This window comes from Corythoichthys intestinalis, chromosome 15 (assembly GCF_030265065.1).
Source record: "Corythoichthys intestinalis isolate RoL2023-P3 chromosome 15, ASM3026506v1, whole genome shotgun sequence".
Taxonomy (NCBI): domain Eukaryota; kingdom Metazoa; phylum Chordata; class Actinopteri; order Syngnathiformes; family Syngnathidae; genus Corythoichthys; species Corythoichthys intestinalis.
The window spans coordinates 30531138-30546187 of record NC_080409.1 but is presented as its reverse complement, the minus strand read 5'-3'; the positions used below and the strand labels follow the sequence as shown (position 1 = coordinate 30546187).

General features: G+C 38.5%; 1 protein-coding gene across 3 annotated transcripts; it reads right to left on the bottom strand.

Moving 5' to 3' along the window:
- Window positions 1–28: 28 nt before the first annotated feature.
- On the bottom strand, window positions 29–11663 carry LOC130931533 (transformer-2 protein homolog alpha-like). Of its 3 annotated transcripts, none has more exons than XM_057860424.1 (8): window positions 11491–11663; window positions 9436–9575; window positions 9212–9359; window positions 6541–6729; window positions 6356–6471; window positions 4583–4723; window positions 4442–4512; window positions 29–681 (listed from the first exon to the last, which is right to left on the bottom strand). In XM_057860424.1, the coding sequence occupies exons 1-8, from the start codon at window positions 11521–11523 to the stop codon at window positions 671–673; spliced, it is 849 nt and encodes a 282-aa protein (XP_057716407.1). In that variant the 5' UTR covers window positions 11524–11663; the 3' UTR covers window positions 29–670. The 3 variants fall into 3 exon arrangements, with proteins under 3 accessions (XP_057716407.1, XP_057716409.1, XP_057716408.1); XM_057860426.1 differs by having other exon boundaries at window positions 9436–10550; window positions 11491–11651; XM_057860425.1 differs by having other exon boundaries at window positions 10278–11647.
- Window positions 11664–15050: the final 3387 nt, after the last annotated feature.

Genomic DNA, 15050 nt, shown 5'->3' with positions numbered 1-15050 from the left:
AATAAAAATAGGCATTCATTCAGACTGGTAGCAATGCTTCCAACCTTTATTTGAAAACCACATGACAAATTTATGATGCATACAAATCAGACCTTATATGAAAAACTGCAGAAGGGATGCAAGCCATTATATACATTTAACTTGTTACTAATTCAATTGTTGGGAAAACCTAATGAAAGCTGACCACTTTTAACATCTTAACTCAATGGCTGCAATTAACAACCCCTTCCAGTCTAAATGGATTGGGCGTCAGGCCGTCATGAGGAACAAGTGAGTTAAGGGCTTTGTACTACAAATTGTGACTGCATTTTCATCCTTATCAATAAAGACTACAATGGCTGCAGCACTAAGACAGGGAAAATGAGTCCAAAAAAAAAAAATGCATTCAAACCTGTCAGAAGTGAAGCGGACAAACCTGCTTGGAAAAAAAAAAAAAAACATCCTGAAACCACTTCTACACTACGAAACAGAAAAAAAAAAAACCATTCCTTTTAGATATCACCCTTTTGGTTCAGTGTTGACATATCATTGACGCAACTTTGAAGATCAACATTGTGTACGTCTTTCTTGGGTTTTGTTAGAAACATTTGTATTACATGCATGACTGTGTGTGTTTGTGTACATTTCTGATCCGCTCATAACATCTAAAAACAATGGACGACTTGACTGCTCAGTAGTGACCTGTGGGGAAGAGAAGAGGGGGAAAAAACATTAGGGGAGGAAAAAAAGTGATACAACAGTCATCATCTGTGCAATCTAAAGCTGTGCTCAGATTGGACGCATTTCTTCCTCGTCGAACATTGGATTCCTATTCAAGGTCAATGTAATCGCGCGTTGAAGCGCAACAGACAGGCTCACAACGCGACACGCATGAGGCGTGACCAGATGACCAGTTGCGCTCCCCAATGTCGTGCGTTCAAATCGTCGCAGAGAAGATGGCTGAATTGATCTTTCTGCGACAGATTTCAGAGACGACAAGGAAGCAGCCAGAAAAATAACTTTTCTCATTCACGTGACTTCAGTTGCCGGAGCAGAACTTTCCTCAAAATCCAAAAGTACAAAGATAGAAAAAAAAAAAAAAATACTACGAAAATAGCCAAAATATTAGGAAATAAAAGTCGCCATACTAGGAGAATGAAGTCATACATTTTAATATTATGAGAGAAAAGTCGTAATATTACAATAATTAAGTCATTTCTTTTGTCAAATTAAAGGATTAAAATCGGAATTAGACACGTGGACATTAGTGGTTTCAAGGTATAACCTGGTATGAAAACGTCAGTTTCAAAACCGCGAAAATTTTCCGTCGTATCGTCCCGAAGATATCAGCTATTTTTCATGTCCCAACAATATAGGGAGAAAACCTTCGCTTGCAGCTGCAAGGCTCAACGTTCCCCACCAGTTGTTGCTCAGCGTCAGTGAGTCAGCTGTGCTACACAATGACTGGAGGAGGTGACACTCCTGAAAATTCCCCCCCCATCGAAAAGACAATATCGCGGGTATGGGATACTTCGGCTACAGAAAAGTTAGACAGCCGCGGCTTAGAGGAGGGTCAACCAACATGTAAAACATGTTTGCGGAAGGTGGCTGCCGAGGAGGCAATACATCCAGTACGATTTCGCATTTATACAAAATTAAAGGTAAGTAAACACTGTCATGAACGTTTCTCACCAGCTACGAGAGTTAACTCCAGCGTGTTTAGTGTGTCTAGAGGTGGTAAAACATGTTTTTTCCTCTCTGGCAACTATCTATGTTGAGAGAGAGTGGGTATAATGTCAATATGATGAGTAAAACAAACGTGCTTTTTATGGAAAATAATTCAATTATTTTTGTTCTTATGGTAATAATGTTGAGCTGTGGGTTTGGTTCACCTATAGGAGTGCATTTATTTTAATATTTAAGTTTTATTTTTCATCTATTTTAACATTATACTTATGTTTGAATTTGCCAATGTTTTAGGAAAAAAATGATCAAAGGGGGGAAAAAATAAAATGATAAGTTTTCCCTGTTTTTTTTTTTTAACCCAGATATCTCAGAGTAACACATTTTAGAGCTGTAACTGCAATACCGTGATATCGTGAAACCATGATATTTTGGCTTAAGGTTATCATACCAGGGTTTCCCCTACATAAAAAAGATTGCGGAGCACTGCCACATCAAAGTAAAAGCAGTCACGCCTTGCAACAGATTTTTTAAGGCCGTTTCAAACTAGTGGCAGCCTATTAATTGTGTATTGTAACGTCCGTACAGCTGGGAATCTTTGGGCACCTAACTATTCGATTACGATTCAGAGGCTACAATTCGATTATAAAACGATTATTGATGCACCCCCCATCCTTTTTTTAAAAATGTTTTGTACATTAGTTCCAAAATTGTTCAAAAATCCTCTCAGGCTAAACCAAACTACTATTTTAGTATCAAGTTAACATATAACAGTAAATGGTAAATGGTGTTATACTTATATAGCGCTTTTCAATATACAAAAATAACAGTAAATTAAAAAAAACTCCAGTCCCCATTCTGTATCAGCAGCTTTAAACTACAATTAATTTAATGTTGTGAATCAACTGTTACAGTTGTTAAAATTGCTCCCGTTATTCCACAATTTTCCTTCTGTCTATTTTTGTCAAAGTTTTAAAACTATTTCATCATTTACAGATTGATTCAAGACAAGATTCTGCCAATTTAGGAGTATTTCAGATAAAAAGTTAATTAGGTTCGCTACAACAGAGCCTCCTAGAGAGGTCTACTGCTTTAAGATGGCGGCTGTTTACTTACGCCGGAAAATGTCATTTTGCATCTGTTCAATAATACATGTTCTAACACCGACGTCGTCGGTCATTTTGCATCTAGTTCTAAATATATATGATATCAACTGTAGCCGTATGTTTGTAGCAACTGGGCGTTGTTTGTAGTGGCTGTCAGCCGCAGTCAGGTATGATTGTTTTTTTTATCTAGCGGCACGAGTTGAACATGATATTTACTCTCGGTCCGTTCCTCATTGTGTCCCAAAGATAGCGCTGACTGTGTTTTACTTCCGCTTTACCTGGTATAATTCAAGAATCGGAATTTGGATATTTGTGAATCGTTCTCCAATCTTCCACGGCCGAATCGCGAATAATCTAAGAATTGGAAATTTCGCACGCATCTAGTAACTATGCACTGCCCTCTTAGGGAAGAGATGGGAGAACGGGCGCGCTAGCGAGGGATAGCATTCGTATATATTATTGTTGCCATAATAAAGTGGGTAAGCCAAAACAGACTCTTCTTCTTCCCCCCCACCTGTGGCATTACAGTATTTTGGATCGGACTTTTCGGCGAAAGATAGCGATGGACGGCCTTCTTGGACGGAACGGCAAGTTTGAACGTATTTGCGCCAAGAGGCGGGGCCAAAAATAGAGCCTTGCTCTATTTTCAGAGCGCCGCTAAACTAAAGTCAACAACGCATCCAATAGCAGAGGGGCAGGCATACTTATATCTAGGCTATCGGGTCGTTTCGGCAGACGGATATACGCAATCACGGCTGACCAATCTTTGACAATGGCGCTGTTTTTCCAAGTTTCCCGAGCTCTGGGACACTCGAAAAATGATTCTCATACCTCTCCTTGCTACGCTAAATCGTACCTTGATGTGCGTTTATGTGGAAATGTAGTTCACGAACAACAACAACAAAAACTTCACACGTCTATTAGAATTTCCCCCTACTCCTTGAAATGGGTCCGTTAACAGAAGGTCAATTATTGTTGTGGTAGTGTGGTACTTATTAGGGCCAAATAAAAGGAAAAAGGACTACGAAATGTAAGTCGTACTATTGCTACGAGAAAAAAGTTATTACGTAGGGTAATGTTGCTGTAATCAGCTACGCATTGTACATACCTGTACCGCATCTGAGAGCTGCGGTATTAGCCCAGCTAATGAAATATTTCAAATGGATCTTTATTATGGTTCTTCTTGGGAAGAAAAAAATGTGAAAAAAAAAAATCTCTTTTGTCATGAAATGACGCAATTTCGCCATGGCACGACATGGTGAGGCTGTCCGACTCCGATGCAGCCCACCACCACAGCTTAAAAAAAATCCTAGGGGAAACCCTGCACACCGTCAGAATCTCATACTGGCACATGACTAATCGGAATATTACAAGATTAGTCATTTTGTTGTTTATTTTAACGTTACGTCAACGTTGTCTGGTTTCACGGTCTGAGACTTACCATTGTTAGGTTTTTATCAACACAAAAATACTATTGGCGTAATATTAGGAAGAAAAAAAAGTAAAATTATTACTCGTTATACAAGTTGTTCGGGGTACACGGATTTCAGATCTTTAGCGACAAAGGTCGGTGTAAACACGAAAACTATATTTGGTGACAGTCATAGGGCGAGCGACGCGATGTCGCACGGCAAAATGCGTCCGGTCTGAACACAGCGTAAAAATAAACATACGTGGGGAGTAGGATCGTGATCTGGATCGAGAGCGGTATCCCCTGCTGTAGTACGGTGATGGAGATCTTCGTCTATTAGACAATCAAAAACAATTAATTCCCGGCCGTTTATCAGGTGAGATATAAAACATTTTGAATCTACCTGTACGACCGGTACTCCCGGTCATCGTAGCGATCGTAGTCCCGGTCGTAACCTCGATCATAACCTCTGTCGTAGCCTCGGTCGTAGTCCCGCGACATGCGCCTGGAGGAACCGCCTCCGCCACCTCCGCCGCCGCCACCGCTGAAAAAGTGAGTGAATGAATATTAGTCACACGGACAAAAGACATTCAAAATTAGAAACTGAAGAACTTTCGAGAGAAATTGCATGGGAATGCCATAGACTTCATAATGTATTGACGTGTCAGATCGGTCATGCACTGCACCTCGCATTCAAGGAGGGGGCAGCCCATATCAAGTGGAGCTAATCACAAACACGCACGCAGCGATCTAACGCCGGATTTCTGTTGAAAGTACGAAAGCTGTTCCAAATACAAACAGGAAGTATTGTCTCAGGAGTGATTTGTTCGAGGATTTAAGGTAATTATTATAATTTTCCTACCATGCATGCACGCATGTTGAAACGTGAAAAAAATAAATGGGAGAAATTAGCCCCTACAGAATTGGCATCATAGTTAGCATTTATTTTACGTAAATATTGCAAACTGAAGTTTGAATTTTTTGGGCTTTTAACCAAGAATCAAGACTGTTTTGTGTCCATATCGATAAAGAAATCGGAGATTTAAGCATTTATACACAAGAATTTTCACCGGAAAAGCTCTGTTTACATCAGGCGGCCACTAGCTACATTCACTAACAGACTAGCATTGCACTTTGACATATTTACATAAAATAAATGCTAACTGCACTTTTTTTGTGCTTTTAACCAAGAATCGAGATTGTTTTACGTCCATATCTATAAAGAATTTGGGGATTTAATCATTTATTCACAAGAATTTTCACTAGAAAAGCTGTTTACATTAGGCGGCCGCTAGCTACATTCACTAACAGACTAGCATTGTACTTCGACATATTTACGTATAATAAATGCAGACTGCATGTTTTTGTTGCCTTTAACCAATAATCGAGACTGTTTTACATCCATATCTATAAAGAATTTGGGGATTTAAGCATTTATTCACAAGAATTTTCACCAGAAAACCTGTCTGCATCAGGCGGCCGCTAGCTACATTCACTAACCGACTAGCATTGTACTTCGACATATTTACGTATAATAAATGCTAACTGCAAGTTTTTTTGTGTGCTTTTAACCAAGAATCAAGACTGTTTTATGTCCATATCTATAATGAATTCGGGGATTTAAGCCTCTATTCACAAGAATTTTCACCGGAAAACTTGTTTGCATCAGGCCGCCGCTAGCTACATTACCTAATAGACTAGGCATTGTACTTCGACATATTTAGGTAAAATCAATGCTAACTGCAATTTTTTTGGTGTGCTTTTAACCAAGAATCAAGACTGTTTTACGTCCATATCTATAACGAATTCGGGGATTTAAGCATTTGGTTACAAGAATTTTCAAGAAAATTCTTGTGACCAACCAGCTCTTTGTCTGTGATTCCACTTGGTCCGTTTTGACGGCCTCGCCAACAGGCCCCCCTATTTATCGGCCCTGCGCCACATCAATACATTATGTAGTCTACTGTATAGGAATGCATTGCTCCTATGGGTCACTTGTTAACTCAGTGGCTGCCATTGACGGAGCGAGACGTCTGAACCATTTAGACTGGGAGGGGCAAATGAACGTTTGTTCATTCGCCCCTCCCAGTAAAAATGGATTGGAGGTCTAGTATCTTCAGTCTCCGCAGTTCGGTGCGCAAAGTTATCTTCAAAACAAAGCCATCGTAAGACTCACTATGTGGGCCGTCCCATGTAGATGCCAGGAGTGGGGGTGTGCGCTCGTTTGGTGATGGAGAAATCCACTCTGATTCGCCGGCCGTCCAGTTCCATTCCGTTGGCGTGCTCCTTGGCCTGTGCAGGCACGATGGGGTTAACCAAGACCGAAATCAAAAAGGGTAGGCGCCAGCAACCGATACTTGCCTCCTTGGAGTCCTCGTAGTTCTCAAAGTAGACGAAGGCGAAGCCCCGGGAGCGCCGCGACTGTTGGTCGTAAACGATGTTGACATCCGCCAGGGGGCCGTACTTGGAGAACACGTCCCGCAGGTCCCGCTCGGTGGTATAAAGGCTCAGCCCGAACACGCCCAGGCAGGTGTTTGGGTCAGGGTTGGCCTATTGGTGTCGGGAACATAAGTTGACCCGTATGCACTACACAGAGTAGCATCCTGCCTCGGGACTTTTTACAACCACTAGAGGAAGCTTCTACTCTAATTTTTGAATGTATTTCATTATATATCAGGGGTGTCAAAACTATGACCCACTGCCCAGTTTTTATTGGCCCGCAGCAAATTATGAAAATATCACCGTATATGGCTCGCACAAGAAGCTTGAGTTCAACTTACATTCTGTTGCACTTCTCAGCTTCAACACTAGATGGAGCTAGTCGACTAAACTGTGCCTCTCCATTTGCTCAGGGGTCAAAACATGACAATATGTTGAAATTACTGTAAGAAACTGTAGAATTTCAGTATTTTTTAACACAAATTTATTAATCCAATTTGAAAAATTTAATAATCTGTGATTTTCTTATTGTGGTTGTGATTTTCTCTGAGCTTGACTCCCTTAACTCACTCATTCACCGCCAGAGTCATGTGCATCTTGCCCAATTAGTGTTGTTTTCATCAACGATGACGAAAACGAAAATATTTCGGCAACAGTTTTTTCATGACGATGACAAGCTAAAAACACATCTTGGGAGACTAAACCATGAGATGGATGCCAGTTGTCGTCTGACGAAACGAGATGAAAATTCACCAGTTTCCGTCAAATTCACAATATGTGATATTTTCTTACCATATGTGAAGTTACTAACTACTCACACAAGATGCGTGCCAACTACAAGTTAGTACGCATCTTAGCAGTGTTTGTTAGTGTCACTCATGTGACGTGCTGCGCCTCCCCGCGACCCCCACACAGGCTTAACTCACCGGTGAGTAAGCGTGTGCCCATTCCAGGCTCCTTTTGTTTAAAGGTTTGTGCTCAGTGATCATTACACACTAAACCAGTGCTTCTTTACCTGGGTATGTCTAAGGGGTTCGGCGAAGGTAAGAAACGCAAAGCCCTATTTTCGTACGCTGATTAAATCTGGACAAAGTGGCTTTTAGACCATGTTTTGGACTGTTTGCTCCCAATTTACAGGCTTAATCCATTTATTTTAACTGCTAGTCCTCAATGGAGGAGGATCTGGTTTGCTCAGTGGAAGGTTGACTCACACTTGGTATGATAGAATACAACAGACCAATGGGCAGCGTGGTCAAACAAATTTTGACCTGTTTATAAAACATGCTGTCAAAATAAGAATTATTGACAGGAATACGCAAAATTATTTGCTTTTTAGCTTAGATATATTAGTTTTGAATTTGAAAAAAAAAAAAAAAAAAAAAAAAAATCCAATTCCAAAGGGTTTGGTGAATCCACGTGTGAAACTTGTACGGTTCCGTACCTTTAACAAGGTTAAGAACCACTGCACTTAACTAACTTGTAACGTTAGCATAGCGTTTGGTTAGCATTAGCATTTAGTGCGACGACTCGGTAAGTCTGTACTTAAACTTACATACAGTTCGTGACGTACACGTGAGTTTAATTGCAAATAATGTGCCATTTTCCTGCTGAGTGTGTATTACCGTATTGGCCTGAATATAAGACGGCCCTGATTATAAGACGACCCACTCTTTTTCCAAGACTCAAGTTTGAAAAAAAAAAAAAAAAAAAAAAAAAAAAAAAAAAAAACGAAAAAAAAAACTTTTTGAACACCAAATTCATTTTTATACAGATAATAATTACTGTACATCCAAAACAAATGATTATAACAATATATTTGAGAGAAAAAGCATGCTATTTTGCCTCATTCAAATCTTAATATCTGAACATTTAAATATGTAAACTATAGTGCAATCACATTCGTAAATGAATGGCTTCTGGTTTTTGAAAGGTAAATAAACCAATCTATTGTGATAAAACAACAAAATTGCAATAACTGGATTAACCATAAAAGTGAGGTCTAACTGTAATTGTAGTCTTGAAACAAATCTGAATAAGGAAAAACATTGCAATAAAATAATGCAAACTGGTTAAACTGCAGAGTAGCTGAGATTGCATGACAGAACGAACATCGCTTCAACGATACCTGGCGCCACCTAGCGTCGTGAATGGGTATAACGTCTAGGCCGCGAATATAAGATGACCCTCTTTTTCAGTCTTATTTCAATGCAAAAAAAAAAACACCGTCTTATATTCGGGCCAATAAGGTATCATCATGAAGTTGTTGATGTCCTTGTAGACTGTACAATTATGCGCTCGTCATTATTCATTTGAAATTATTGGAAACCTTTTATTTATTCATGGACTAAAACTCTAAAGTTGATCAACGAAAACATTTTGAGAGTTGTCGACTATAACTAGACGAAGACGAACACATTTTGAAATAACTAAAATATGACTAAGACTATTAGGTATTTTCGTCCAAAAGACTAAGACAAAAATGAAAAGGGCTGCCAAAAACAATACAGCTTCCAATCAAATTGGATTGGACGTCAACTACCCTCAGAGAAAAAAGCTTGGACACCCCTGCTACATATGAAAACTGAAACGTTACCCTGTTGCCAATGTGTCTGCGGCGGTTGGACATGGGCGAGCGGCTGTGGCTCCTCCTCCGGCTGCCGGATCGGCTTCGGGAACGGCGACGACGGGAGCGGGAGCGAGAACGGGAATAGTTCCTGCGCGAGCTCCGGTGGGAACGGGACCTAAAAATCAAATGGATTGGACGTCAGCCGACGAGTTAAGACCAAAGTCGCTGGAGTTGAGCTGTAGGTATCTTACCTCGATTTGGATTTGGATCTAGATCTTGAGCGAGACCTGGACCCAGAGCGGTTGGAACCGTCCTTCGACCGTGCCGGTGAACGGCTGGCGGATTTGGCCGATCGCCGCGGGGACGAACTCCCCGAGCCAGGCTGTGGCTCCTGGACAAAGCCAACCGCAGTTAAAACAAGTCACATTGTGGTTAACAAAGAATTCAACTAAATGGGTGACTCCACTCGCCCTTCTAACTAGGGCTGCCACAAACCATTGTTTTTGATAGTCGATCAATCACTCATTTTTACCACGACTAGTCGGCTCATAAATATTCTATTACACTGGAATTTATACATAGACTTAATTTTTAGAGAATATTTATTTTTGAAACAAACAAATCAGTTTCAGAATGATCAACAGATGAAAAAAAAAAATCTAACTTCAAACTTTCAAATTCAAAACATTTTTGAGTAAATATTTTGAAAAATATTAAAAAGTTAAAATAGTATTAAATCTCAAAAAAGGATTTGAACCATTTTTAGATCAACACAGTCTCAAAATGATTACTCGACTATCAAAATTTTTCTGTTAATTGTGGCGGCCCAACTTCAAACCCTTTTAGAAGCACTATTGTTTGTTGTTGATTTTTTTGTCTTTTTTAGATTAGCATATATCGGGGGATAAACACATACACATGAAATGCATTGACATGAATGTACTTATTTAGCTGAGTAGCAGATTGAGATAAGATATGAGGGTTTGGGGGCTCTTGCGAGTGAAAGTTACAGATAGAGGAACATTTCACATGCATGATTTAGAGAAAGAAAGGAGAGTAGCAACATAATAGGCTGTTAAGAAGTTACTCCTACCCGGCCAAACTTCTGATCATAACTTCATAACTTCATTACTTCAAAACAACCCTTCATTTCTTCTTTCTTCTCTTTGACATTACGAAGTCTTTTTTGCTCCTCTTCCCCAATTTTACCATCTGCCATTACAACACTAGTCGAGGGATAGGATCTTGAGCGCTTCTTTTTTCCTGCTCCCAATACATTAGCATGCATCAACGGCATCGGCTTCAAACATTAACAACTTCGCATCTGAAACGTCTTCCGCCTTTTTTTCTTTCTTCCAACCTCAACCTTGACAAAGAACAAAACAAGGGGGGTGATAAGGCAAGTTGGTTGGTTTGTTTGCATTTAAATACCAAGAGGCACAAAGAAGACAGTATTACCACATAACAGTAAAAATACACAAAGGAGTATTGGGGGCCACACTGAAAAGTAGAGGTTTTGTTTCGACCTATTATGTGAACCAATTATCAGTTATTTTTGGCCATCGGCTGTTATTAACGGAAATAGACGTCCAAATTCATTTAGTAGTCAAAATGGATTGGCATTGAAACGCGATCATTCACAGTGAACCTTCCTTGTTCTAATGGCAAGTGCTTAGATTTTCCCACAAAGCCCAAATTGAAACTACATCCCTTAAAATAAAATTCAGAAATCTTTATACATGGTAGATAATACATTTTGCTTAGTTAAAAATGGCTAGCGATTCGTTTAAGAATGTTTTTATTATAACGGATTAGCGGCACCTTGCGCTTAAACGCGCCAACTTGAAATTTCCGCGTAAACGTGAACGCAACACGGCAACCGCCATTTTCTTGTTCCACTTAACGTTCGCCCTTTTATTTTCAGTGTCGCCCTAATTACTCCTTTGTCACAAAATGGTGAACTTATAATAAGCAGCACTTTTTCTAAAAACAGTTGCAGGTTCAAATACTGCCACTAGCTTTAATGTAGGCAACGTTAATGTCGATTGAATGAAAGCATGGTCCAAGGCGGTGCGGCCTTGTCTTAAGAGGGCGGCTCGTTGTAGGCCGCATGCTTCAAAAATAAACTTTGTATAATCGGATAAATATGCATTCAAAACATCTGCATTAACATTTTTTGTTCGGGGTTCAAAAGATGCCTTACCACAACCACGGGAGCCCAACAAAGCAACTGGAGCTGGCACGCTACGGTTTGCATGTTTTTTTTTCTCGCTCAATATTTTTCATTAAAGTCAAACGAAACTCACCTTTTCTCTGAACTCTTTCTCAGTGTCGCTCATGTTCGCGTCAATAATCGATTTAGGGGTGAAAACGAGCTAAATGTGCTCGAGTGAAGGAGTTTTTTATTCAAGCGCAATCTCTTTCTGCGCCGCCGCCAGACAAAACTGGTTTAAGCAGAATGATCAAAAGACCGGATGCGAATGTGAAGGCATTTTCCACTTCCGGAAATAAAAGCGCCCACTTCCGTCTGAAAACTGCGGAAATAAAAGTCAAGACTTCACTTGTACGTTCTCTACAATATTGTTTCAGCCAAGGGCGTAGGTTTGATCTCAACATTGGTAGGGACGCAATAACAGCATAACCTGCATATGCGCTTTTTGCTGGGAATGGGACATTTAAAAAATGACTTGAGTTATCACTCTTCAAAGTAGCAATTACATATTATGTAAATTCAACACACAAAGGGTATTTTCAGTTATACATTTATTGTAAAAAAAAAAAAAAAAAGTTCTATGCAGATGTTTTTGTTGATGTGTCTTATTGCCTTATTCAAAGCTCTAATTATGTCATATGACATATTTGAAATTACTTGTTTATATATATATATATATATATATATATATATATATATATATATATACACACACACATACATATATATACAGCACAATTAGTTGTCTTCATAGCCCATTCTTTGGGTTTGTGTGGTCCTAAGTGGGGGAGTAAAATTAAAAAAAAATAAAAAATTACATATGTATGGACAGGTCTGATTCCAATAAACAGTTTGAGTGTTTGACAGAAAAAAAATATTGAAAAATGACTGAGTTATCACTCTTCAAAGTATCAATTACAAATTATGTTAATTCAACATAAAAAGGGTATTTTCAGTTATACATTTATTGTAAAAAACAAAACAAAAAAACTTTGCATAGATGTTTTTGTTGCTGTGACTTATTCCCTTTTTCAAAGCTATAATTATGTCATATGACATAACTGAAATTATTTTATATATATACTAGGGCTGTCAAAAGTGTCGCGTTAACGCGCGGTAATTAATTTTAATTAATCACGTTAAAATATTTGACGCAATTAACGCACATGTCCAACTCAGACAGTATTCTGCCTTTTGGTAAGTTTTAAAGCAAGGTTTTTTGTGCTGTCTAACAGCGAACTCTTGTGGTCGCTTTGCGACATGGTTTATTGCTTTCTTGCCAGTTCAATATGGCTGCACGACGTCTCGGGCTGACGCCTACGTGGTAATGTTGTGCTTATATGATGCTTGGACAAGATTTGTCCGTAAGTATGGTTGTTGTAAAGAATGTACATATTATGTTAGTAAGCGAAATGTTATATTTTTTGTATGAGACGCTTTTTGTTTATGTTTAGTGAACCTGTATAGCGTTCTAAGCTAACGTTGTTGCTAATGCAATGCTTGTGTACTGTTTTTTGGAGTTTTACTACGGTCTAAAGAGGACAATGGTTTGAGGCCATTTTATTAATAAATCAGATGAAAAAGGAAGAAGTCTGATTATTAAGGCGTCGTTCACTAGCTTTGGAAAAAGTAGACGCTTCGGAGTGAGGACAGCATAGACAGATTTAAATGACAGTAGAGTGAAATGCCCACTACAGTCCTTATGTACTGTATGTTGAATATATATATCCATCTTGTGTCTTATCTTTCCATTCCAACAATTTCTTTTACAGAATATATATATAATTTACGGAAAAATATGGCATATTTTATAGATGGTTTGAATTGCGATTAATTGCGATTAATTAATTTTTAAGCTGTAATTAACTCGATTAAAAATTTTAATCGTTTGACGGCCCTAATATATACATATATACAGTATATATACAGCACAGTTCGTTGTCCTCATAGCCCATTCTTTGGGTTTTTTGTGGTCCTAAGTGAGGGGGGATAAAAAAATTAAAATTACATATGTATGAATAGGTTTGATTCATACATCGCTTCAGTTCAGTTTCAGTCATTGACAGAAAAAAAATATTGAAAAATGACTGAGTTATCACTCTTCAAAGTAGCTGTTACATATTTTGTCATTTGAACTTTCCCGCATTCAAAAAAATTTCACGGCAAGAGGGTTAATAAGACCAAACTGATCGGGTGAACGGGGGTCAGGGCTACATTTCTCAGAAATATGCTGATGTGTTGCCAACGTAAAAATGAAAAAAGTTAAAATTGTTAATTTCATGGGAGAAAATGGGGGGAAATCCCCCTTCATATAAATTTACAGCGGTTTTGTTTTTGCATGATTTTTATTTAATTTTGGCGGGGGATAAAGAAATGTCTGCATAGGCTGCAAATAACATTTTTAAATGAATGATGGAGAAAATATATTTTAAATAATAAATAAATGCACAGTTGAATTAAAATTAATGGTAGAAAACACATACAGTACAGGAGGACACTTATCTCTAAGCTGCTTCCTACTCGAGTTTTGCAGGTTAGCAAGTTCACAGTTTTTGTTTGTTTTTTAAAAAAAATAATTGTGTAGTATTTTCCTGCCTTTTATTTATCTTGAGCCATGTTTTGTTGTAAAGCACTTTGAGGGCCTTTCTGGTTTTTTAAAGGGCTATATAAACAAATTTGATTGATTGATTGAGTTTAATGTTATGCTAACTGTGATGCAGGTTGGACTTTCACTAGCAAAATTAGTGGCGTGTTCCCCGCCTCCACAACATTTACATCTACTTACAGTGGCTGTTGCTGCGGCTGGCCGAAAAAAAAATCTAATACCCCTCGTCTTTGAAGGGGGTGGAGGCGGCGGGTTGTGTGAGTGTGCGTGTTTGTTTGTTCTAGTCATCAGCCAATCAAACGTGCGTTTGAGGGGGGAAAATGGAGCGGCACATTCAGCGAGTGAAAAGGGTTAAATATAAGTCCGAAAATAATGAAAATACAGTAATTCACTTAATAATCGAAGGGTCAGTTCTATTCTTACAACATATGGGAAGACATTATAAATTATTATTACCGCATTGGCCCGAATATAAGACTAGTGTTTTTTGGATTGAAATAGGATTGAAAAAAGGGGGGGTTGTTTTATATTCGCGGTCTAGACGTTATACCCATTCACGACGCTAAATGGCGCCAGATATCATTGAAGCGATGTTGTCATGACAGATCTCAGCTACTCTCAACTTTAACCAGCTTGCATTATTTTACTGCAAAGTTTTTCCTTATTCAGATTTGTTTCGAGACTAGTTAGAGTTCACTTTGAGTGTTAATGCAGTTATTGCAGTTTTGTTGTTTAATCACAATAGATTGGTTCATTTACATTTAAAAAAAACAGATGCCATTCATTTACGAATGTGATTGCACTTTAGTTTACATATTTAAATGTTCAGATATTAAGATTTGAATGAGGCAAAATAACATGCTTTTTCTCTCAAACATGTTGTTATAATCATTTGTGTCAGATGTACTGTACTTTCTGCATAAAAATTAATTTGGTGTTCAAAAAGTTTTTTCAAACTTGAGTCTTGAAAAAGAGGGGGTCGTCTTATAATCACGGCAGTCTTATATTCTGGCCAATACGGTATTATCATTAATAATTATCATAAATTA

Coding starts and splice junctions, on each gene's coding strand:
- LOC130931533 (XM_057860424.1), bottom strand. CDS start 11,523: ATGAGCGACACTGAGAAAGAGTTCAGAGAAAAG. Junction 6,730..9,211: donor GCAGACACATTGGCAACAGG/GTAACGTTTCAG, acceptor CGACACCAATAG/GCCAACCCTGACCCAAACAC. Junction 6,472..6,540: donor ACTACGAGGACTCCAAGGAG/GCAAGTATCGGT, acceptor GTGCCTGCACAG/GCCAAGGAGCACGCCAACGG.